The following is a 26,319-nucleotide window of genomic DNA, read 5'->3' as shown; positions in this document are numbered from 1 at the left end:
GATTACATAAGCTGCACTTGCCAGGAAGCGTGAGAAGCAGTCAGGAATCTTTGCACGCTATCGCGTTTCACTCTTAAAGGCGAAGGTAAAGCGCCCTCGAATTTTTGCTATGTGAGCTATAACTTTCCTTTCTATCGATTTTTTCTATTCCTTCTTATTCTCGTCTATATCTTATGGTGGATGTTGTGTCACAGGAACACTGGCCGCTTTTGGAGCGACCGAGGTCGTCAATTCGAGAAAAAGAGCGCCGCGGCGTCCGAGCGTCAACCAAAGTGAAGAGGCAAACAAGCATGCGTTGCAGAGGCCAGGGTGTCTTTATTGGAGTGTTCCAACATTTACAGGATAGTTGGCGTCACGGAAATTGTACCAATGACAGTACGCTGTCCAGCAAACGTACAGAACATAGTAACTGTATATTGCCCAACACTCACATGACATGGGCTCAAAACCGAAACCGCATATACAAGAGTGGGTTAAGGTCACTGTTGGATGACAGTGCCAGCTACATCGGCAACAATGACCGTGTAGGCGTGAGTGGCAGCACGCGCCAGAGAAGAAGATACACCGGCCGCGGTCGGTCAGACGAACGCAGCGATGTCCCACGGCGCCGACATCACGCCGGACGACCGCCGGGTGACCGAAGCCCCATACTCCTCCCGCTCGGAAGAGCTGTCGGGCTCGCTGTCGCCGCAGGATCCCAGATGCACGACTGTCCAGACGCGGTCGCGGACGCAGATCCTGGTGGCCCGCTCGCCCAGCCGCCTGCCGTATATGGCCGTGTGCAGCGTGGGCCTCCTAATGGTCGCCGTCGGCGTCGCCGTGACGACCTACAAGTTACATGCAGGCGATGCGATCATGGACCTCTTCAACCGCTCCATGGAGCTGCTTCGACGCGGAAGCAACGGATCGGTGAGCAGTGGCGGCGACGAGAACATCCTGGCTGGAGCGGATGCGAGCTACCTGGTCAAACACAAAAGAAAGGTCCTCGGCACCCAATCCACCTGCAAGGGTGACGTGTGCCTGTGGGCCGAAAGCTACCTGCGCGGCCGGCTGAACTCTACTGTCAACCCGTGCACCGACTTCTATGCACATGTCTGCTCACGGCATTGGACGGCGCTCGACTTGGATGTCCAGTCGAGGGCGTACAGGGAACGAGCCGCAGGCATGATGATGACCGACATCGAGAAGTTCTTCCGGGACTACTTAAAAGAAAACGAAGACCACTACCACAAGTACCCGGGTGTGTTCTTGCACCAAGCCATCTCGCTGCTGCCAAAGTGCGAGTCTGAAGAAAAGAGTGACAAGAACTTCACGACGTTGCGAAGCCTCCTGGCAGAGTACAACCTTGGTAGCTGGCCCTACAAGAAAGCACCACGGGGTGCAAACATCGTCACTGTCTCTGCTTACGTGGACCGTGACCTCGGCGTCTTTCCGTTTGCCAGAGTATTCCTCCGGAGGCCTTTCGAAGACGATCGAGGCTACACTGTTCACATCGACGCACCGAGCCTAACAATGAGGAGGTACAATCTAGCGTACCTCGACGAAGCGCCAGAGAACTTCACTCGAAAGGTAGCCACTGCGTTGTCACTCTTCGACCAAAAGCAAAACGTGTCTGAACAAGTGGAGGCCATTGTCCACCTTGAGAAGAGACTCCACAGCATTATGGGTGCGCCGCACTTCATTGAGTTCCAGGACCGGACCAAACGCGTGGGGCAGCTCGATCACACAGGAAAGTGGGATTGGAAAGACTACTTCGCCATCCTATTTCAGGACATAGAAACATTCCGAAATGACAAGCCAGTGGCTCTTATGAATCATGAGTACATCAGCAAGCTTTCCGCCATCATCAACGAGACAGACACAGTAACCCTTCTGAACTACGTTGGCTACCGTCTCGTGGTGCATCTGTCTCCGCTGCTCGCCAAGGCTGCAAGTCCTCTGCTGCGTTTGAGCCACGACGACTATCTGGAGTCTATCCCAGATCGGCGTCAAGCTTGCATGCACTTACTGGAACGGCTCTACAGGCACGGCATGCGTTTCTTCGGCCGGATGACGTTCAGCAAAAGCAACTCGACGTTGCTGTTCAAGCACTATGACTACAGCCTGTCTGGCCTCGAAGTACAATTGAAGAGCAGCATGACGGATCGCCTTCTGTCATCCTCGTCGTGGCTGGACCGTTCTGCAATTGGCATTGGCGTTGACAAGATCGAGAACATGCGCTTCGTCTTCTTGGGTAGCACAGACGACATCAACACAATCGCGAGCTACTACAACTTCAATGCTCCACCGCTCGACCCAAGCCACTTGATCGGCAGCTTCCGAGAACTGCAGGCAAGTACCATGAACACTTACTGGGAGACAAAGCCTCCGAATGACGACCTCGACGCAAGGTACGACCACACGGCCCTGTCACCAGGACATGAGTACTTCTTCGGCCGTAACGTTCTCTTCATACCGCACGCTAACATTGCCTTCCTCAACGACATCAGCAAGAGCATCGAACCGATTCTCTTCCCTCTAATCCTGGCCGAAATCTTCCGAGGCATGTTTGGAGCCGTGGACAGGCGCGGAGCAACCGTGGACCACAACCTCGCAGTGGCCACTTGGTGGAACGCTGACGAGATGAGCAAGTTCTCACAACTGGAACTCTGCTTCCAGGACCAGTACTACGTCGAGATACGAGACCTCATCGGGGACAACTTTGAGGCACGGTTAAGACTGGAGGAGAACCTCGCAGACAACGCCATCATGGGGCCGTTGCACGACATGTACATGAAGGTTCTGATGTCCCAAGACGGGGCCGACAGGCTCAAGATCACGGTGGACGATCGGCAGCTGGACATGGAACAGCTGTTCTTCATTCTCTATGCCGTGGGACTGTGCGACAATCCGAACCGCGATGCCTGGATGCGGAAACTCAAGTTCGGCGACATTCCCGGTCGGCTACGAGTCAACATTCCGCTCATGAACTTCGCGAAGTTCTCAGCTGCCTTCGGTTGTGCGGCGAGCATGCCCATGAACCCGACGCGCAAGTGCACCATCTGGTGAAACACTCGTTCCCCCGTACTTCCAGCCACAGTTATCGAAAGTAGAGCTGCAGAGTGATCGAAACGGAGGAAAAGAGCAGTGCTTGTGATTGGAGCAGTTGCAAAAGAGAAATTCGTCCTGCTTTCATTTGTTTGTCGATGTGATGAACCCATGTCACCGTGACAGGGTAATTGGTTTTCCCGTCCTCCCTGAGGTAGGACCAAAACAGCTCTTGTCCTTCCTGTCGTCAGGGGGTGGATACGTATGTCGGGTTGTCGCTTTTTTTTTTTACCGGTTCTCAGCGAAGACAGTAGAACAATCAAAATAAACCACTGCCGTTCGTGTAGTTCCATGAATATGTTGTCCATTGACGTGTTTTAAAAAATCACATGAAGTGCACCTTTTATTACTGGTTTTGTAAATGAATAGGACTAGTCGAGCGACTGGTTTCATAGTTTCAAACAATCATACGCATTACCCACTATTGAATGAATTAAGGTAGGTGACACAAACATCCGCCCTAATACGTGGGCATCATTTTATAGTACTTCGTTGTTGTTGTTTTAAATCCACAGCTACCCTTATGACGCACTCTGACGCATTCTAACAGTACGCACTTATGAAGCGAAGCTAACGTTACACTTGAGCGCACAAATTCATCGACGTTCGTTTTGATCGGTACAGTCCAGTTTGACAACGCAAGAAAATGACACTGCCGGTACGACATACTCGCCTCAGTTGCGGGAATTGTAAATAGCTACGGTTGTCAATAGTGATACTGCTATTTTCATCCTAGTGGTACAGCATGGTAACATTTGTTGAATAATGAGTTGCGGCAGGTAGCTAAGTTGTCGTCGCATAAAGAACGTTTTCGCTATTTCAAGAACACCGGTTTTCTGCTAGTAACCGTGTGCCACTTCTACAAACAACTAATTCAGGAGCACCTGCACAGTAGTATGCAAACAGTGAACCAAGCTGGCGAGTTGGGGGGACCCAAATATGAGATAAGAGACGCAAACGGAATGGATGAAAATGGCCGGTTGATATTTTCCAGAGCAACACTTTGTAGTCGGCAAAATTTGATATGTTCTATAGTTTCTCCACTGTTCAAGAGTTCACATACAATAATTTAACCGTGCTTTCACGGCCTTCGTGTGGGGATATACACGTAGGAGAGGACGGGTGACACACCTGTCTTTGGCAACGTGTAAATCAATTTTTGTTCCTCAAAGATGTAAAGCAACCTTTTGCTTAATACATGGTTCCAGCTTCGTCTGAACAAACCAGTGCCAAACACCCTCGTATCAGCCGATAGCTTGTCTGGAAAAATAAGCAACTTTCTGAGAGTAGCATGCCATTTTCTGATCTAGCGCTTTGTTCGTTGAACTATTTGTGTGTTTTGGCTCGCAAGAACTATGCAAAGAAATGTGTGATCCTTTGTTTGCTTTACCACTGTAGATATCCGATTACTCAGTAGGACGAGCAAAAATGGGTTATAGAAAAGGTGAAGGAGATTATGGGCCCTACGAAAATCAGAGCGTGCTTTCTCCGCCTGCACACAGAAACTCTCACTGTCAAACTATGGCGGGATGGAAAGGTCCTGTGTGCGACAAGGGAAAAAAACGCATGATACGTAAAATGAAAGAAACAATAGAAACGTGCTCCTTAATTTCCGAGAAGTTGAGTTTCGTGCCGCGCGCCATTAGAACAGAATTTCAAGGGATTCGGTATTTCATTTTAGGGGCGAAGACAGGACAATATTCGGCTCAATAAAGTTTATTATACTCCATAGCATATGAAGGTGTTGGGTGGTCGTTCGGCACACGGATAGGGATGCCCGTCAGGCACCCTTGTGCTTTAAATACCTTGAAAAGGGAGCCATACGTTTCGTTCAAGAACATAGGCATGTTGAAAGTGTGCTAGGCTGGTTGCCTCGTGTAGACCTCTTGAGCATGGAACATTCTCAGTGCTAGCACATCGGCCCTACATGAGGTGGTGTTGACGCGGACAATGATTCTGCTGTAAATGACGTGCTTGGTAACGTTTGTGCAAAGGGCCAAAGAAAAGCACTAAAGAAAAAGTCCGTACGGCAAGGTTGTCCAAGGTGTTCCAATATAATTATTCAGTGCACATGTTGTGTGGAAAAAAGAGAAGCGTGTGGTTTTTTTTACATTTGAAATATAGTGTTTAAAGCTAAAGAAAAAAGATTGAACGGTGCAAGGCACGGTGTCCAGGTTGAAGTCCGGTCTTCCGGACGCGGGCTCGAACCACATCCTTGGCACTTCTTTTAGTTCAACCCAGTGGCTATCGCACTGAACTCTTGAGCCTCGAGGTGCCTCATAATCTGCACTGGCTATGGCACGTGAAACCCCGGGATTTAATTTAATTTTAAAAATATTTTCTTCTGTACTCGTGGAAATTGCAATATGCCCTGCTTTGATGTCATGGCCTCTTCCATCCCGTCAGGATCACCGAAGGAGTTCAGTATGCTCAAATTATCGGTCACTTGAAGGAAATGTATGGCCTCACAGAGTCTCAACCGAACTGCTACCACCTCTTAATAAGTCACCTGTTGTTGCCACTTTATTAAGCGCATAACTTTCTTGTAGTTCTTCTATGGTGCATGGTGTACGCATCGTCTTTTATAGATCCTTTTTAGGCCATCATTGTATGATAGTCTTTCGAGCATTATTATATTTTCTAGGGCATATATAGGCGATCTAAGTCATTATATTTTCTCGGTCATCATAAGAAAGATGGACAAAAAACAAAGGGAGCAAGAACTAACTACAGTGTACACTTCATTTCCTTTTGAATGCAGATACTACAACACCGAGTTGTTCAAAAGTGAATTCAAGGATGTCAAAAGACAGATGGAACGCATGGAAGAAAGACGTCTCGATGCTGTCATTTAAGCGCGTTCAGAGAGGTTTAGGCGAAAGACAAAATAAGAGGGCGTTTGGGGAAGATATGCAGCGAAGTACGAAATAAGGAAAATTTAATATCACAACAAAGTCTCGGCGGATGAAAGCGTCACTGAAAATCATTTGTAGAGCGATGCTGTAGTTTCCTTGGCATCGAAGGTGCCAAAGATGAAAGCATGAATTCGTAAGCGATTATGTTAAACTAGTACCAAGGCTCGATGAGGATAATGAAATAGGGCTTGAAACAGCAGTCACTGTACAGGAAATTAATCAATCAGTTAATGATTTCAGCGAACACGGGACGCCTGGGCCAGATGGCCTTGGATCAGCATTCTATAATGTCGTTAAGCATCAAGTAGCACAACTACTTCGCCATGTTATAGCAGAAGCCTATGATAACAAACAAAAGCCTCCATCATTCAAAACAAGTCACGTAGTAGTAATCCCAAAACCAATGAACCTTACAAATTGCAAAAAGTAGAGTCTTCTCGTCCCATAACTTTGACAAATGTAGGTCAGAAGATATTTATATAAAAGTAATAACAGGAACACTTCAGTCAGTAGTTAGAACTGTAGCTGGCCCCCGTCAAACGTGCGGCATTAAAGGAAGGACCATATTCAGAATTATATATGCCGTCAGAAGGGTACTGGAAAGTTGTGATGCGTATTTCAGAAACATATAAATGCTGCAATTAGATTTAGAGAAAGCTGTAGACGGAGCCGCATATGGCATTCTGTTCGTACTGTTGAAATGAATTAGCGTAGGCAGTGTGATTAGTGAATGCACAAAAATGGCGTATAAGAACTACACTGCTAAGCTTATTGTTAACAATAAACTTAGTAAAGCAATCCCAGTAAAGTCCCGTGTGGCGTCAAGAATGCTCGGCCTATATGCCCAGCCAGAACGGTTCGATATATTCAACTGTTCTGTTTAAAAATTTTCAGCAACGAAGAGGTATGCGGCCATTGCCGCACGAAATTAAAATGCCATCGTACGCAGGCGACATCGCCATCGTCTGCCAAACTCAAGGAAGCAACGGAAGTGCTATTAACGAAGCAAAAACGTTTTGCATCTTAACTGGGAGCGCCATTAGTCGGCGAAAATGCCCTAGGATTCTGACACGGTGAACGGGACGCACGCGCGATACAATTTGAAAATTTGAAGGTATAAAGGTTACTGATATTGATTTCTATCTTCCCAGAATGCGCATCACTAGTTTCCAGTATGCTTATTATGGTATACGTACTTGTGACAAACGTCCTTCGTTTAATACCTTGGTGTCCCGCCTCAATACTGTCGCGAAACCGAAGAACAATGGACGGATGAAGTCGAACTTGTTTGATCACAAGCAACAAAGTGAGGCTGACACGATCTTTAGATTTTTACACGAGCAACTGTGCGTAATATGTTCATTGTAACAAGTGTGTTCCATATGCTGCGAGGGTGCTGCAATGCAAGAATATCCACGCAAACGTTTACACAGACTGTTTGCTGCTTTTATCTGGGGATCGTATTGGGAGCGTACTAGTCGTCTAAACTTATTTCATTTCGTTAAAAAATGGAGGGCAGGAGTTGTCAAATTTATTTCTCAGCAGGATGTTCCGCGGTTCTTTTTCTTAAGATATCAAGGTGATGGTTTCCTCCAGAGTTCCTTTTTTTTCAAGTGGATTTGTTAGTAATGCGTTACCGGAGTGTATAGTGTCATCATAATCTGCCGAGCACATTCCGGTGAAATTATTTATGGAGAAAGTCATGGATGCGTTTCGCTTAGTAAAAAAAAACACTTTTCTACGGAATAGATCTCGTCTGTCTTCCAAAGAAATTGTATAGAGACTTGCTTGATCTTATGTGTCCTGTGCCTTTCTGTCGCTCCATTTATGTATTAGAACCAGAACTTGATGTTGTGAATCGCGTTAATGTTGTTTTATTGGTGCTGCTGCCTCAAAACATGGCTCGTACCCACGAGGGTGATTGGCCACAGTGGTCTCATTGAAAGCTAAACCAAACAAAGCGCTTCAGGAAGAGGTCTGTCCGAGCATCGACTAAGACATTTTTCTTCCTTCTGCCCACCGGCACGTTCCCTGTAAAATCTTGGCCGAAGTAAAGTTTTGTTTTATTTTTGGAGTATTAATGTTAAATATGTTACAAACCGAAAACTGTCGAACATAATTTTTTAGACTGCTCTGGCTCTGTTTTCCAAGACGGGGGGAGGGGGGGGGAAGGGCATTTTACAGAGGACACTCAAAAAGGAATTTTCGCTTGCGCCTTACGGGATCCGATTCTTGCCCTTTGACCAGACAGGGGTCATGCTTTGTGATTTGCTGATGTCGTTGACAACGCACAGCATATGAAAGACCCGCCGTGGTTGCTCAGTGGCTATGGTGTTGGGCTGCTGAGCACGAGGTCGCGGGATCGAATCCCGGCCACGGCGGCCGCATTTAGATGGGGGCGAAATGCGAAAACACCCGTGTACTTAGATTTAGTTGCACGTTAAAGAACCCCTGGTGGTGAAAATTTCCGGAGTCCTCCGCTACGGCGCGCCTCATAATCAGAAAGTGGTTTTGGCACGTAAAACCAGATAATTTTTAGCATATGAAATACGCGGACGGATGTAAGACACGAGCATGTTAAACCACAGCCGGCAAAAGTGCAATTTAAGCAGGGCATTATGTACATCTCAGATGTCTTCAGGGCAGAATTGTCGCAGAATGGTTAGCTATGTTCGATCAGTTGCTAACATAAGAACCTTACCAATCCAACACGCCACGAAGAACCAATCTCCTTATAGAACAATGTAACCAAGTGTGCGTTTGTTTAATTCCAAGACGTGAATTCTTCTCTGTTGTAAGTGGAAATATTCAAAAATGAAGAAATTGAAAAGTCATGTTAGCCGAACGATCAAAAGCGCTGCGTTAAGGCCTTCCGGGCACGGGTTCGAATTCCACTTCTCACAGTGGCTCACATATTTTGAACTGGCGAAGCAAAGAGCAGTGGGATTAGCACTGCTCTGGTTTGGCACTGAGTCGTGTTCCCTCAAGGGCTGCAGAAGACAGTGTCAACCTTTCCCTTCCTCATAAAGAACCACTTCTCTCTATCAGTTCACGTCCAGTCAGGGTGGCCCAGCGGTCCAATGTCCCTCCCCGGACTTCCGGGCCTTGATTCGAATCCGACTCCGGACAGCTCCTCTTTCTTTGTAACAAGGAAGATCGAATAGAAAATGAAACCAGGGAATCACCAGGCTCGCATAGGGGCGGTAAAGGGACGCTACGCTTGACATGCACTTCATTAGGAAAGGATATTGAAAACATAGAAATGGAAATTACGAACAAGAGAAAGAAAGAGAAACCAACAAGATGACACACCGGAAAGGCTCGAGTGAAATAATAGCAATGAATCAATGGGAATTCAAAGAACTGTCATGGCAAGTAGCACTAATTATAGGGCAAGAAATAAACACATTACTCCGCCCAGTGCATTTGTGCACGTTATTATCATTTATTAAGAACTATTGTGCACAAGAAAACAAAAGCAAATTTTCAACAGCGCTTAAAAAAATTATCCATTCCATTATAATGGATTTGCTACGTGTAATGAAGATAATCAACGACAATGAACCTGACCCTGCAATGCCATTCAAGTAGGGCAGCTGAATACCGTAGCTCAAGCATTTTTTTTTTATTAACTATACTTCTACACTTCACAGTTGTGCAAAACTGCATACTTTGGTTTGCCAACGTTGTTCATAAAAAGAAACAACGCAAACTTTCGTATGGGTAACACAGAAAACGACAGGATACGAGACTGTGTCATTTTCCTTGCGGTCGCGTGCGAAATACATCGCATTGCCTTTTTTTTTTTCAACAATCTCCCCTAGTTTTCTAGGAATAAAGATATGGCGCAGAGAGATGCACAGTCGACCGCAAAAGTTTACGGACCACGAGAGACTAAGGCTTAGAGTGCAACTGCGACTCTTCGTCAACTATACCGGAGCGACCCCTGCTGTCGAGATCAGCGTTAGACCTTAAATGTATGAGCTGACAAGATGGCAAATTCTACAATATCAGGGAATATTGCTATGTCCAGAATAGCACGCCATATAGTTTCATGCAATAATTACTAAATAGAACTCTGACGCTGCGATCGTTCAATCACCATTGGAATGATGTGAAATACCTGGACTTGTCTGATCTTCGTACGTGTGGATTCAGACGTTCTTGTGCCTTTGTTTATTACGCTTTGCCTGTCTTCACTGTCCTTAATTTCAAAGCGATCATACGTGCTGCTTGTCGGTGCATGAGCCCGTGGCCTAGTGGTTGCAATATCGGGCTTCTAGCTGTGCTAGAGGTCCCGTGCTCGATTGCTGCCGTCGGACAACCATAACACTGTTGGTTTAAATATGTAATACAAAGCACACTGTTCAGAATGACGAACCTTCAAATTCGCACGCTAACTGAACCGCCCCGATTGCAGCTCCCGTATATACTAGCACCAGAGTTCCCTCTAGCAATTACTGTATGAAACTCTACGTAGCACGCCAGCCTGCAGCGGCCCGCGCCTGATACACCGATATCAGTTTTCCAATAATGGTGCTGTCAAGACAGAAGCGCCTCGTCCCGGCTGCCGAAACGCCCGTTGCGAGAGCCATGCCGAAAGGAGACAATCCTCGTACCGAGTAAACAAACCTGACACGCGGAGAACCATGAAAAGACACTTCTAGCCAAGCAGTGCTCTCGGCGGCAGCTAACGCACCGGAAGTGTTTGTCGCAGAGATCTTCAAAGTTGTTGTTGTTGTTGTTGTTGTTGTTGTTGTTGTTGTTGTTGTTGTTGTTGTTGTTGTTGTTGTTGTTGTTGTTGTTGTTGTTGTTTCCTATCAACTATGTGGCTCCTCCCCACTATGGCGGAGTGCCCAAAAAACGGATGGATAAATTCATTTTATAATGATGAATAAATTTGAGAATATCTATGAACTTAGCGCTGTAGAACTTAAGATTGCCTCTCAAACTAACATCAGCGAAGTCACATCGAGTGAAAAACCGTTATTTGCCCGTACGTGACAACAGTTGCAGTTTTCGTCTGCTACTGCTAGCACAGGTTATTCGGCAGAGTGTTAAAGATCTATTCGTGCACAGAAGGCAAAATGAGCGGGATAGCTCATGCGATTCAGATTTTTCTTAACTTCGTGTTTCTTTGTTTATTTATTCGTTTCTTACTTCTATTACAAAGCTAAGAGCCCAGAAAATCTCTCCGTACACGACGGCCGATTTTCAAAAGGTACCCCCGCGGTTGGTATGAGCCACAGTTCCTGACGTCATCATCGGCATCACGTGTCGCGTGATGGCATCATGGGCACAAGCCCCAGAAGAAGAAGAAGCTTCAGCCTCGATCAGCTAGGCCTGCGCTACACGGCAATGTCTCTGATTGCCGACGGCAGAGACGGCGACGTACAGGACGACCGTGGAGAGCAGCCTCTCCCTGATTGCTCGCGCTCCGCAGAGCTGTCTGAGGTGGCGTCGCCGTCAGACTCTAAATGCACGACTGTCCAAACACGGTCGCGGTCGCAAGTGCTGGCGCCCCGCTCTCCCCTACGCCTGCCATACATGGCCGTGTGCAGCGTGGGCCTCATCGTGGTCATCGCGGGAGTGACCATTACCGCCTACAAGTTTCAGCCGGGCGACGCCCTAATGGCGCTTTTCAAGCACACCATGGCATTCCTGCGAAACGGGGGAAACGCGTCAGTCACCGGCGTCGGCGAAAGCGGCTCACTACACGAGGTGGACAGCCGCTACTTGTTCAAGCAAGAAAGGAAAGTTGTGCCGTCCAAGTCCAGCTGCCGGAGCGACGTGTGTGTATGGACCGAGAACTACTTGCGAGGCCGAATAGACCCGGCCGTAAACCCGTGCGTGGACTTCTACGGTCACGTCTGCTCCCGACAATGGGCGTCTCGCGACCTGGACCTGCTGTCCAGAGCATACAGGGAGCGGGCGGCAGGCATGATGATGATGGACATCGAGAGGTTCTTCCGGGACTACCTCAAAGAGAATGAGGAGCGCTACCACAAGTACCCCGGCGTCTTCCTCCATCAGGCCATCTCTTTGCTCCCCAAGTGCCAATCCGAAGAGAAAGATGACAAAAACCTCACATCCCTGAGAGCTCTCCTGGAAGAATACAACCTTGGAAATTGGCCCTACAAAAGGGCTCCGCGGGGTTCAAACATCGTCGCGGTATCGGCTTTCGTGGACCGAGACCTCGGTGTCTTCCCTTTCGCTAGGGTGTCCCTTCGCAGGCCCTTCGAGGATGATCGCGCATACACTGTCCACATCGGCGTACCTAGCCTCACGCTGAAGAGATACAACCTCGCGTACCTCAATGAGCCACCGAAAAATTTTACTCAAAAGATAACTCTCGCGTTGTCACTCTTCGACAAGGCGCAAGATGTTGCCGAGCAAGCGGAAGCTATAGTCCTCCTTGAGACGGAGCTCCACCACATGATGTCGGCACCACGCTTCATCGAGTTTCCAGACAGAATGAAAAGCGTTGGACAGCTCGACAGCAAGGGGAAGTGGGACTGGAAAGCGTACCTCAATATCCTGTTTCAAGACATAGAGACATTCGAAAGCGACACGTCCGTGGCCGTTATGAATCATGACTACGTCACCAAGCTTGCCGCCATACTTGACGAAACGGACACGGCTACCCTTTTGAACTACGTGGGCTACCGTATCGTAGTGCATGTGTCCCCGTTGTTGGCCAAGTCCGCCAGCCCTCTGCTGCGTTTGAGCCACGACAACTACCTGGAGTTTGTCCCAGAGCGGCGTCAAGCCTGCATGCACCTGCTAGAGCGACTGTACAAGCACGGCATGCGCTTTTTTGGCCGCATGACCTTCAGCAAAAACAACTCCACGTTACTTTTGAAGCACTACGACTACAGTATGTCTAACCTCGAAGTGCATCTCAAGAGCAGCATGACGGATCGCCTCCTTTCGTCTTCTTCGTGGCTGGACCGCTCGGCGATCGGCATTGGCGTCGACAAGATCGAGAACATGCGCGTTGTATTTCTCGGCAGCACAGACGACGTCAACACCATCGCCAGCTATTACAGCTTCAATGCTCAGCCTCTTGATTCAAGCCACCTAGTCGAAAGCTTCCGTGAGATTCAAGCCGGAACCATGAACGTCTACTGGGAGACCAGGCCTCCGAAGGAGGACTTCGACGCCAGGTATGACCACACCGCTCTTTCACCAGGACACGAGTACTTCTTCGGTCGCAACATACTCTTCATTCCACACGCGAGCATTGCCTTCCTCAACGACATTACTAAGAATATCGACCCTATATTCTTTCCACTTATACTCGCTGAAATCTTCCGAGGCATGTTCGGGGCCGTGGACAGGCGCGGCGCCACCGTGGACCACAACCTCGCAGTGGCCACTTGGTGGAACGCCGACGAAATCAGCAAGTTCTCGCAGCTCGAGCTCTGCTTCCAGGACCAGTACTACGTCGACATTGCCGACCTCATAGGGGACAACTTCGAGGCACGATTAAGACTGGAGGAAAACATCGCAGACAACGCCATCATTGGGCCGCTGTACGACATGTACGTGAAAGCACTCTCGTCCCAGGACGGTGCCGACAGGCTGAAGGTCTCGTTGGATGGGCGGCCGCTTAGCATGGAGCAACTGTTTTTCGTCCTCTATGCCGTGGGACTGTGCGACAATCCGAACAGCGATGTCTGGAAGCGTAAGCTGAATTTCAGTGAGATACCCGGCAAACTACGAGTCAACATTCCCCTTAAGAACTTCGTCAAGTTCTCGACTGCCTTCAACTGCCCCATAGGCTCTCCCATGAACCCCACTCGCAAGTGCACTGTCTGGTGAAATGGCATCGCGCCATACTTCTATCCACGAGTACTTTCGACAAGGACTAGGTTGATGGCGAATGTCAAAGCACTTGGGTCAAATACCAGTGTTCAAAGAGTATGTAGTCGTGAGCTAACATGATTTCTTGCTCATCACCATGTAGAAAAAGAAACTGTGTTTACAAGGCCTGTTCCACCGCAGACTTTTACAAGGCATTCACGATTTACCATCCAACAATGTGAGCTGCCATCATCCAGGAGAAAATGTCCTTCGAACCTGTGTTAGCTTGTTTGTTTGTTTGCTTTTCTTCTTACTTTTTTGGCCTCTTTCTTGATGTTGAATAAAAAAGAAACGCTTGCAGCAGAAAGGCGTTCGGGCTGATATGGCGTTGCTGCATCTCTACTACCCACTATGTTAAACCATATCGACGCAGTCGAATAAGGCGAACGTACCGCAATAGAATATTTTTTCAAATAGTAAGATTACTTTTTCATTGCTTAGGTGATTCCAGCAACCTATCCTTCTTAACCGTTTTCAGGTGGCTGGTGCAACATGAAGTGTCCGTGGAGTCCATTCAACCGTTTTTAACTCCTTACACAGGCACGCTTACGAGACTACGTTGCCGAGTCCCTCCATTCAATCTTTACCTTCGTAGATCGTGTGCCAACAGCACCCCAGGCTTTTAGAGTAAACATACTTATTTGGCCATTTCACCGGTTGTCGTGGTTGGTGGATGGCAGCAGTGTTGCCATTTTAGCAATTTTTTGCTAGATACAGTGACTACGTGACAGAACAAATAATATTTTATCGGCTTCGAAGTAAGAAAGTTTCCTCAAAACTGAACTTTCAGATCGCTTTTTGCTATTCAAGAACTAGAAAAGGGCGGCCGAAATTGGCTGTACGGTAATTTGGCTTTGTGACCATGATGATCAAACGGTGTTCCGTACCTACGGAGTCCATAAGTTGCGGATAATTGCGCCCAGGCAAACGGACATCAAATTGTACTCACAAAATGCATGTTTGTTTTTGTTATTTTACTTGCTTTTTGTTTTGTTTTTGTCTTTTTGCATTCTTTGGAAAACCCATCACAAGGAGTCATAACGCTGCGGGTTCTGCAGTTTCAGTGAGTACGTTCGATCAGTAGATATTCAAGCGCAGCAGTAAAAAACGTTACCAAGACACGTTGCAATAAATTTAAATTTTATGGCGAGATTTAGAACTCGGCAGCTGAATAACGGCGCAATGCTAGAGTGATGGGCTCGTTCACGCAAATCAATGCACCACCTCCGTGTCTCACGGTTTTCGAAGAAATCAATAGTGCATCGAGTATTCATGTAGATCGAGCGGCGTTGCAGTTTTGACCTGCTACGTAATAAAGTAGTCATTGGCCTGCACTGAATATTTGGTCTGTGTAAAGATCCCGTAATTTCCATCACCGTGTTAACATGACCAAGGCTCTGACGCGTAATTTTTAACTCGATAGCGTTGTGTGTTTAGAAAAAGTTTATTTCTACAAGAGACGATACGAACACTGAGTCACAATCACGGCACAATTTCACCGGTACGATAACATGTAAGAAACGAAACACAGCACGTTTTCCACGTAAGTAATGTCCGAGTCCTCACGTACCAACATATAAACACGTATACCCACAGAAAAGCACAGTTACACATAAACTAAATGCCATATGTACAAAATGATTTTTAATATATACAGTGTACACAATGGTTATGTACAATGATGATGTGATAGAACACTTTACACAATTTTGAAGTGATGTGCACGAGATGTGTATATACAAAATGATCATGTACACTAGAGGACACACACAGAAATCACGGGCACCTGCATTCTATGTGCATTAAACTAATACTTCTGATGGTCTGGCTACAAGAACCAGGCTGCACGAAAATTCAGCCATACGCGTCCATCAGCCACCGACAGGAAACGACATGACCACTGTCGAAGGAACTCTTCTTCTCCAAGGAAGAACAACTCCTCCGACAGAAACGATAGTAGCTCAGAGTAGAGCCTCCCCATAAGTGGAAACAGAGCGCGGTGACGACGTCCCATGGCAACTGCCTCGCACAGGTTACGCCATAGACAGAAGGCCCCCGCAGCAATTAAAAGTCGCGCGAAGCGGCCACGTGAGCAGCGACCAGATGTAATAAAGCGGTTAACTCCAAGGCCACGAAATCCAGTGTGCACGGCCCTCCAGAATATCCTGGCAACGACGCATTGCAGCAGTACATGTTTATTAGATTCTTGAAGGGGGCAATTGGGACACTGCGAAGATGGGACAACGCCCCACCGCTCAAGCCTGTCCCGAGTTGGAAGCACTTGCCACCCTAGACGCCACATGAAGTCGCGTAGGTGGCCAGGCAAAAATGACGCCGTTATCGCATCCCACGACACATTATTGGAACGTGCGAGGCGCGCTGGGGGAACTAGAGGAAGCAGTAAGGCTGACATAGTATCTACTACACGGTTTTGTAGAACGTCTACATCAGGACATACCTGTTGTATGTGGCGATAAAATGCCACGGCCGTACAGTAAAATGTAGGTGCGTTTAACACTTGTGGTCCGTGATTTAAGTGTACGCCCGGTAACATGTAGCGAATTTTCGTGCCAAGGAAATAGCAAGCGAGTTCACGCGCTGGACACTGATCATGCTGTAATAGACGGAGCAGAAATCGCAGAGCAAGCAGCCGGCAGCGGACAGACACGGATGGGAAGGCGAACCCACCGCGAGAGCGTGGTTGGCCAAGCGCCGCGCGACAGACCAGTTCTGTACGGCCCGACCAGAAGAAGGCACCAAGAAGGGACTGCAAGGACCTAGTAACCCGCAATGGTGGCTGTACGACGTGACAAACGTACCACACTCGGCCGCAAAATACAGACTGCGCTAAGTACCTTCTTTCTGATAGGGGTAAATCATACCCTTGAACATCTTCAATATTTCGCCTTACATCTTCAAGAATTGAGAGCCACACAGAGTCTGATATGCCATTAGAGGTGTAGTCAAGGCCTAAAATGCGAAGAGAATTGCTCTTTTGAAGACGGAAAAGGGGACTTAGGTGTGTCTGTGGCGAACCAATGAACAAATAACGACATTTTGAAAAATTTAGCGCAGCACCTGAAATATTTCCGTACTCAGTGAAAATTCGAAGGCTACGGGTTAAGCTATCTTCATTCCTGAGATACAATGTGATGTCATCGGCGAAGGCTGTCACCTTCACAACACCGCTACCAGGCAGTGGGAGACCGCATACGTAAGGGTCTCTCACTATTGAGCGCAGAAATGGTTCAAGGCTGAGCACAAAGAGTACTGGGGATAGAGGGCACCCTTGACGAACGCCACGAGTAACGGGAAACGGTGCACTTTCTCGACCATCCAGGAACAATGTACTTCGGATATTAGAATAGGTATTCCTAATAAGTTCAACAAAATTTGACGAGATGCCGAACGAGGTCAGTACATTAAAAATGTAGTTATGTTCAAGGCGATCGAATGCCTTTTCTTGATCTAGTGAAACTAAGAGACCACGTGCCGACCTGGTCAGCGTGTATGTCATTATGTCACGCGTAACGAACGAAAGACTGTGTATCTCTCTGCCAGGGACTGAGCATGCCTGATGGTGTCCTATTAGGGAAGGCATCAGGCTTCTCAAGCGCCGGGTGAGAACAGCTGTGAAGGTTTTGTAGTCAACGTTGAGAAGCGTGATTGGCCTCCATTCCTCTGGGCGAACTGATGACGGATCGTGCTTAGGTATTAGCACAATGCGACCGTCCCGAAAACTAAGCGGGAAATCAAAGTTCTCAAAGCATTGGCTGATGACAGATACGAAAGTGGCACCAATATCTTCCCAGAACGTTAGATAAAACTCAACGGGTAACCCATCCGGCCCTGGGGCCGAGCCACGCTTCATGGAAGATAATGCTGCCTTCACTTCCTCGGCTGATGGTCGTGCACAAAGACGGTCAGCTACCTCAGGTGGAACCTGAGGCAGACCACTAAGCAATGTGTGAAATTCTCGAGAGCCAGAATCTATTTGCATGGTCGTACGCGCCATGTTTTCAAAGTGCGTTACGAAGAGCGAATAATCACGCGTGGGAGGTGATGTAACAGGAAGTGCTCTTGGGGCAGCAGAACCGAATGCATTCGGCTGTCTAAAAAGCGAGTTTCTTGAAAAACGCAGAACTTCGGGGTGTGCACTCGGATTACGTCTGCATCGCCAAGCAGCAGCTGACAAAGACGACGCCGCGATGAGGCGTTGGAAACGCCTCCGTAGCTCACGCTGCCAGGACCGCATCAACGGAGTCAGTTGATTGACCCGAAGGGCGATGCGGAGCTTCGTGGCAGTATCCGCCAGTTCTTCTGACATACGTCGTCTGAGTGCACGTCCTTCAACTGAACAGTGCAGACGCCACTGCACCTTGAGCGTATCCCATGACTCTCGGTCAGATCTAGAAACAGAGGCGCCCAAGACTCTTGACAAACAAGAGCGCGAGTGCGCGTCATGTAGAACGCGGATGTCCAGACGCCAGGGTTTTAATGATGAGGAAGCAGGGAAACGAATTTCAAGTATTACTGGTTTGTGGTCGGAAATATAAACAGGGGATAAAGGAAGCGTTACCACATCAGACCGGGTGACATACTGAGCTAAACTGCTTGGCACATAGGCACGGTCTAACCTGCTTGACGACGCACCGCGTCGCCAGGTCCAGGCAAATAAAGAACCATGAAAAGGTTGATATGTATCCAGCAACGAAAAATGCTGGACGAGGCGACGCAACTCCCGCGCGTTCCAATCAGGGCGACCCCAGCCCGGGCCTTGCACATCTGCTCGCGTGTCTAAGACGCAGTTAAAATCCCCAATGAGCACCACGTGACGACCGTCAAGGAAATACACGTCCAGGTCACGGAAAAAATCATTGGACTTAATGGCCTGCGCGGGTCCATATATGCACAAAATCCGTAACCTAAATGAAGATAGTACACAATCAAATGCCAATATTCGCCCAGTCCCATCATAAAAGACATGATGATCTCGCAAGAGAGCTCTGTTGAAAATAATAATACCAACTCCGCTAGATCGTGATGTCGCGAAAGAGAAGAAACAGTCTAGGTTAAAAGTGCGTTTGAAAGTAAGGACATGTCCAATGGTGAAAAAATTTGTTTCTTGTAAACACAGTATGTCACAATTTTTTGCGCGGGCCACGCTGATAATTTCGCCTTGTTTTACAGGGCTTCGGAACCCTTGAGCATTTAATGAAATAATCTTCAGGGTGTCAGCCATAATTAATTAAATGTATCACCAAACTGACCTGGTCGTGTTGTTCAAGTCGGCGCCCTGGGAACAAGTCCAGGGGTTAAGCAGTGCACGCGTCACTTCTTCGACCCTCTCGAAGAAGGCCGAGGTTTTTTGGGCCGCTGTAACTCGGCACGGCGATCGGGGCCGCCGTCCGAGCCAGAGGCTGACGCATGAGCGCGCTTTACGTCTCGTGGGGCCGCCATTTCTATGTCGAGTTCATCCAGGCTTGGCGAGAGTCCAACGCTGCTATCAACTCCGAGGCTGAAGCTGTTTTCTGATGAGGATGATGTCGGTAGCGGTAGGGCGGCGGGATTGATTTCATCGTCGCCGACAACTTCGGCAGCTGGGGGCTCGTTCAGATGTAATGGTTGCGCCGTTGTAGATGTAATTGAGGCGGATGAAGCCACAGCAGATTTCGTGGGTATATCGACTGTAGTGATTGCAGGGTCAGGTGTTTTATCTGCATTTAAAACGTTGCTGCGATCAGGAGGACTGATGGGAGCAGCCGAAGTGGAGGCGCTTTCGGCCACAGCACGCGTGTCCTTCGCTGCTTGGAAGGCCAGCGAACATGGCGTGTTGCGATCCGCCACGTCATGGTCTTCTTTCTCAGTAGAGGAGGCCGGCGAAGATGGCGCGTTGTGACTTCCCGAGCTGCATGCCTATTCTTTTTCATTTCTTGACGCTGCTTCTTGCGGTGTCAGTGCGATTTCTTTGGTTACGGCGTCACGCGCACTCGCAACCGCAGTTGACGCCGGCGGTAAGGGGGGAAAGGCTCCAGCAGCAGCGTCTGAGTATGAACGCCGCACAGGGCACGCGACCGTAGGGTGACTATCCCCGCAACGCCGACAAGGACGGTCACACCCGTCGCTTTCGTGGCCATGGACGCCACAACGGCCACAGAACGCGGCGGTGCACTGTGCACGGTAGTGGTCGCTGGAACCGCACCGACGACACACGCGTTGCAAGCCGCGGTAGTCGAACGTCACACGATGACCAGAGACTCGCAGATAATTTGGGACCGGGGTTCTGGTACTCATTTCCATACGCACGAAGCGTGTACCCGTGAGCACGCCACGTCGTCCGCTCATAAGACCAGCGTTGACAGACAGAACCTTGCCGTACGGTGATAGTGCCTGGACGAGGACTTCGTTCGGGACGAAGGACGGCAAAAAGAGGCAGGTTACGTTGGTTACCTGCGGGCCGACGGGGACGACGGGACAACGCTCGCCACCGATGACGAGGCAGCCAGCATCGACGATTAGAGTCATGGAAGCCATGCTCTTGACGGTGACTTGGAAGTTGAGGCCTCCCATGTGCTGAACGCAGTAGACCTCAGAGAGGCCAACTATTGAGGCCGTCGCGTCGACGACGGTCTCGGGACCATTCCCCGTAGGGACAACAACATCGAAGACGTGGGCCTTCGAGGGAGTCCACGACGCTGTAGGCGCCATGGCGTGAGAGGTGGACGTCCCCGACGTGGAACACGCTGGGGCGTCGGTAGAAGCGCTTGTTCCGTGCTCTTCTTCTTCTTCTGTTTGGAAAATACGGCACGCGGCGTCGGACGTCGCATCGGCAAAACGATTTTCGAGCCACACACACCCAGGCCGTTCATATGAGGCAAGGAAATCGATGAACTAATTGAATTTCTCAAGTTAAAATACGGGGGAAAATAGTAGACTACAATTTACACACAACCTATATACAGGCTAGCTCTCGAATTGTCGGCCGTTAGGGCCTTTGAGAAGGGCTCGGTGGCTAAGGTTGCTTTTAAAATTATGCAGACATGTGAGATCTCTCAACATTACTTATGTTGGTTCCCTGCTCACCTTGGGATGATTGAGGGAGCCCCTCCGAATCTCAATGAGTCCGCTCATGAGGCAGCGCGAGATCTTACCCTCTGCTCTGCCCCGCGCAACGGCGTGGCGGTACACCCCGAGAATAGAGACTCCCCTTCCACATACAATGAAATCACGAAGTATTACCTTCTTAATCGCAGGGTTTACAGTTTGCCGCATCCTAAACTAAACAGGGCTCAGGCACTTACATTACGCTTACTACAGACTGGTACTTATCCTTGCCCACGGAGACTGAACATGTTTTATCCAGAGACGTATACAGAGCCTTGTTGCCAAGATTGTGGTGCTTTAGCCTCGCTCGAACACATGCTCTGGTCTTGCGAAAGAATTGAAGACTCGGTGATCAAGGATGCGTCCAGGTGGGAGGCTGCACTTCGCAGCCCGGACCTGGATGAACAATTCTGGGCTGTCCAGCAGGCTCACGATGTGGCCGTGAGGCTTGGCCTTCCGGTCCCAACGTGGGAGCGGCCCGCTTAGTGATTAATTATCACTACTTGCAGGACCACATAAAGTTTTCCTTCCTTCCTTCTCGAATTGTAATTTGAATATACGAGAAAACATAATTATTTTACGCGAAAACTCAAACAAACCCCTTTTCCAGCGTTTCAATCAAGCACAGGCCGGAGGCGGCGTCCGCCATTTGCGCACGGCGGCGCGTAGATATCAGAGTACACAGGGCAGGGCGCCCGCTTCCTTGAAAAGACTGTTTCACATGGCGCGATTTTTACTCAGAGACACAGCGAATTCCATCGCTCAGCGACTGCCGCGACGTAGTGGACCCTCCGCGACTGGATTCCAGCAAGATGGTCGCGCCGTCGCTGAGTCGCAGGGATCGGCGCGATGTGGGAGGGGCAATGTGTGACGAAACAAAGCGCCGTCAAAATAGGCGCTTGCCTGTCTTACCGCGCGTTGGTAGCTCTGTGGAGCAATGTCGCGCGCCAGATTTAGTTATGGTTTAATAGGGCGTACCCAGCAGTGCCTACGGCTTAGGAACTTCATAAACATTTTTCTTCCGCTTACACTATTCGTATAAAAGCAGAAGCTGCACTCTATTAAGGTCGGGAGAAGGATGCCGCTTCAACGTAGGGCACGTACCCACTCGATCGCCACCCTCTTCATCGCTACAAATTGTGCCAGCTGCTTACACATGCACACTCAATAGTAGCTGGTTCTTCTGCAAAAGCAAATACTCATCCAGGAAAAAAGTTGTGGCTTCCATAGTAACAACGAAACTCGGGTATACTAAACGGAACCACCCCACCGACGCCGCACAAGCCGCACGCTCATACTTGCGGTGTTGTGCAGCGTCTCACTGACCGCATCTGCAAGCTGTCGTGAAGTCTCAACGCTTATAAACGTTAAAAAATGGTGTACTTATTCTATTATCGAATAATAATAGGAAAATCTGAATATTTGACTAGTTTCCACGTTGTTTTTACTTAACAATGCAGGCATGGATACTTCGTGAGCAGGGGGCAACCTCGCGCATCGTAGCGACGGAAATCACGCTGCCGCAAACGCAAGTGAAAGCTCTCAGCGAAAATCGTTCTGCGACGTGCGCGGCTGAGCCATTTTCCTCGCCCCCATGTTGGCGGCAATCGCGCCATGTTAAACAGCCTAAAGACTTCCAGATGGTGCTCGCCTCCGCCGCATCGCGGCCCCTACAAGAGGCCGCGCTTCGTCCAGAAAGCCCGCCTTCGTGCATAACGTTTACCGCGAGCGTTTCCCGCTAAACATTACGGTTACATACGCTGCCGTTGCCGGGAAGCGGGAAAAGCAGTCAGGGGTCTTTGAATGATATCGCGTTTCACTCTTCCAGGCGAAGCTAAAGCGTCCTCCAAATTTTTCTTCTCCTTTCACGAGGGCCCAGAGCTCCAAAGTTTGCAGACATAACATGAACGAAGTGCGCTTTTTCTGATGGAAGAACACTTGAGTAAAGCGCACAAGGTGCGTTTTTAATCAAGTGGCCGTGGCCGCAGGCGGCGCGACAGCCGCAGCGATGACAGTTGCAGAGGGCGCTCTTCGCTACTGGCGCGCGACTACACATTTGCTCTACTATACACTTGCTGTCTCAGACGCTTCGTGCTGAGGCTATTTCGAGGAGTCTGACTATGGCGACCTATTTTATCCATCAGCTAGTCCCTTATAAGTGCTAAGTGTGCTTGAAGAGTAGTTTACATTGCTTTTGAGCGTAAGAACTGGGTCATTGCGCTTTGTATATCTGACTTTAAGTAAGCTCTACAAGGCATAAAAGTGCCAAAACTTGCACGCTGTGCGCTCAAGAAACAACTCATTCTCAAAATTGTAAAGTTCAATGTTCTCTCTCTTTGCCGTATTTATGCGAGGTCTTTGAATTTAGAAAGGAGCTCCTAGAGACCAAGCGTTAAGCACCTAAACAAGAACATCTGCAACTGGCAGCGATTCTGTGAAAATTTTGAGTTCATTTTGATGTTCTCGAAAGAGGCCTTGCAAAGCTATTCGCCCCACTCCCTGTCCCCCGTTCGCTCATATCAAAGTTTCAGGCATACACAATCCTGCAGCACATCGGCGTCTCACATTTCTCAGCTGCAATCGAAACGTCAACTTAATTGTACGAGTCGCACCCCAGCACGGCTGCGCTTGGCAGGCAGGGTGTCACATCTGCTTAAATATGTTACCGGTTCAAACGGAGCTCATGTACAACGAGGGGTGAAGCGATAAGACATTGGCTGTAAGCAAACAAGCGAGTTAGCGAGAGATATATTAATGCACCCTATAATCTGCTTACACCATATACGTTTCTTTTCGATAATTCTTGCTCACATTTTTTATTCGTTCGTTATGTGCATGTGTACGCGTGAAGTTCGTGTGTGTGTGTGTGTGTGTGTGTGTGTGTGTGTGTGTGTGTGTGTGTGTGTGTGTGTGTGTGTGTGTGTGTGTGTGTGTGTGTGTGTGTGTGCGTGTGCGTGTGCGTGTGCGTGTGCGTGTGTGTGTGTGTGTGTGTGTGTTCGCAACCTTCGCATCGCACGCGAAATGCGAAGGTTGTGGGTTCGGTTCCCGCCTGCGGCAAGTTGTTTTTTCATCCACTTTAATTTCCATTCATTTATCGTTTCTTCATTTCATTTATAAAGCACAAGTAATTTCCCCTATGTTGTCCTTGGTGTCAGTGTTTGTTGGCTTCTCATGATATGACTAATAAAATCGGGCCCCTCGGTTAACCCCCTTTCTTCTCGTAGGGCCTATGCAACACTGAAGAAGCGGTCGCACGTCAACATGTCAACACATCTGCCAACACATCTGCCCTGATGCGATGTGCCATGTGAAACAATGGCAATGCTCAACGCTCTCATGATTTATAAACAATCGCGCACAACAACGCCTCAAGCAAACACGTCTCGCTGTATGTTGTGTACTACGCAGAAAAAAAGCAGTGGTGCAGGCAAGGTAACATTTGCCATCAACTCGCTACTCTCGTATTGCACTAAACGCTGAAGAAACTATACGTTCGCAGTCAGTATTACCGCTAATTATCGTCAATAAAAGCAAACAACACAATAGCTTCGCTTACATCGATTCCCACAATGTGTGGGATCCGCATAATTTTTTAGGCTGTGAATTTATATGCTTAAGACTGGCGCTCATTAATACAATATTTTCATTCGCAGTGAGGAAAAGCGGCTGTAGTGTCCACGGTAGAACGGCTTCAATCCCATGGCCTTTACATCATTGCCAACTATCGTTGGAGCGTAGTCGTCAAAATGGGATATAAGTGACAGGGAAATCAGGAAGTTGATGAATGGCAAGATGACAGAAACTTGCACAAGACCTCAGGAAAATAAAATGACTTTTTAGCAGCATGGTCAGGGGGCCGTGCTATGATTTCAACGTCTATTACAAATCCCCCAAAATATGAACAGAGGCCGAAGAAACTGCAGGCATTTTGGAAAAGATGAACCCGCTGGAAATCTCAGGATAGTACTAGCTCAAATATAAAATATGACTTAAAGATAAAAAAAGTATACAGTTGGTAGCCGGAACTCCGGACAAATACATTAGCTGTTGAAAGAGTTTAGCCGAAACCCGATGGTGCGAAATAAGGCGAGAATGTCGGCAAGTGATGTAGAGATGTCAAGTAGGACCTGTTGCCGACACCAGCGCCCGGCAACTGTCAGGTGACTGCACATATAAGCGAGATAACTGGTCGTCAGTCGTTACAGGGTGATTCGGGTATGAGATATTGGGCGTGGACTACATCTCATTAAATACACTGCACTCTACGGTCATTCACCGACGGCTCGTACCGATTCTCGCGCCATGACGATGCAATCAAATTGTCTCACGTGCCGACTGTCACCTTCCTCGAACTACCAACATACCAACGTAGTTGCTTAGTGGATGTGGTGTTGGGCTTCTAAGCACGAGGCCGCGAAATCCAGTCCTAGCCACGGCGGCCGTATCTTGATGGGGTCGGAATGCTAAAACACCCGTGTACTTAGATTTAGGTGGACGGTAAAGAACCCCAGCTGGTCCAAATTATAACGGAATCACCCACTACGGCGTGCCTCATAATCAGATCGGGATTTTGGCACGTAAAACCCCGTAATTCATTATTTACCATTCCTTAAGGATGTCCATGACAGTTGCACAACTTTGGAATACAAGTAAGTGTCAGGAGTTGCGCGCGAGGTCTTTGAGTATGTGGGTAGCGATTTTGGCGTTCGATATCTGTTAGTCGACATTGCGGCTATATTATATAGAACAGGCCAATCCCGCATATATTACTGCATAATAATCTTAAATAATGGTCTTCCTTCACGCACGTGGATAATTATGACTGGAGACTACTTTGGGGACTAACTGCAACTACTGTATATGCCATGCCCAGGGCATACCTAGCCTGATGGCCAGTAAATGTGACGTAATATTGCGAGCAGCTTCGGCCATAGCATGCTAACTGACGACCACACAGAGACCGCTTGTACAATTGTCTCGTGTCTTTTGCCTCAAGGTGCAAAACCAACTTATCCATGTATCCATCTCAATAGTTATGCACATCTCGATTTGCAGCTGCTGCGGTAGCCCAGGAGTGCGGATAGCAAAGTAGCTAGGGAAATAATTGGGGGCTCCTAAACGAAATCGATAAGTCAAAATCAAAAGCTGCCCACGACGGCGTCTCTCGTTAACGCTGTGCCATGGTCGGGCGTTAAGAATGTGTGCCGACTGAAAGGCTGCCGCGGGGTGTTTCGGACGATTACCCTAGCTTGTTTACTCCTTAGTATCAAAAAAAAAGGAAAAGAAAGAGAAAACCGTTTAAAAAGCCCCGACTCAATCGTTGCTCGTCGCGGCTAAATGCTCTTAA

At 48.4% G+C, this 26,319-nt stretch overlaps 3 protein-coding genes across 3 annotated transcripts in view; 2 read left to right on the top strand and 1 right to left on the bottom strand.

The window, feature by feature from the left end:
• Positions 1-26,319, bottom strand: part of LOC126543838 (multidrug resistance-associated protein 1-like) — a 165,951-nt gene that overhangs the window by 90,960 nt on the left and 48,672 nt on the right. The window lies entirely within an intron of this gene.
• On the top strand, positions 595-3,048 carry LOC126543455 (neprilysin-1-like). The gene has a single exon (XM_050190573.1). The coding sequence runs from the start codon at positions 595-597 to the stop codon at positions 3,046-3,048; it is 2,454 nt and encodes an 817-aa protein (XP_050046530.1).
• Positions 11,574-14,177, top strand: LOC126543454 (neprilysin-1-like). Its single transcript, XM_050190572.3, has one exon. It carries the CDS (start codon positions 11,634-11,636, stop codon positions 13,824-13,826), a length of 2,193 nt encoding a protein of 730 aa, XP_050046529.2. The 5' UTR covers positions 11,574-11,633; the 3' UTR covers positions 13,827-14,177.

The sequence above is a fragment of the Dermacentor andersoni genome, chromosome 10 (genome assembly GCF_023375885.2).
Source record: "Dermacentor andersoni chromosome 10, qqDerAnde1_hic_scaffold, whole genome shotgun sequence".
NCBI lineage: Eukaryota > Metazoa > Arthropoda > Arachnida > Ixodida > Ixodidae > Dermacentor > Dermacentor andersoni.
The sequence above is the reverse complement of the archived record's forward strand: the minus strand, read 5'-3'. Positions and strand labels throughout refer to the sequence as shown.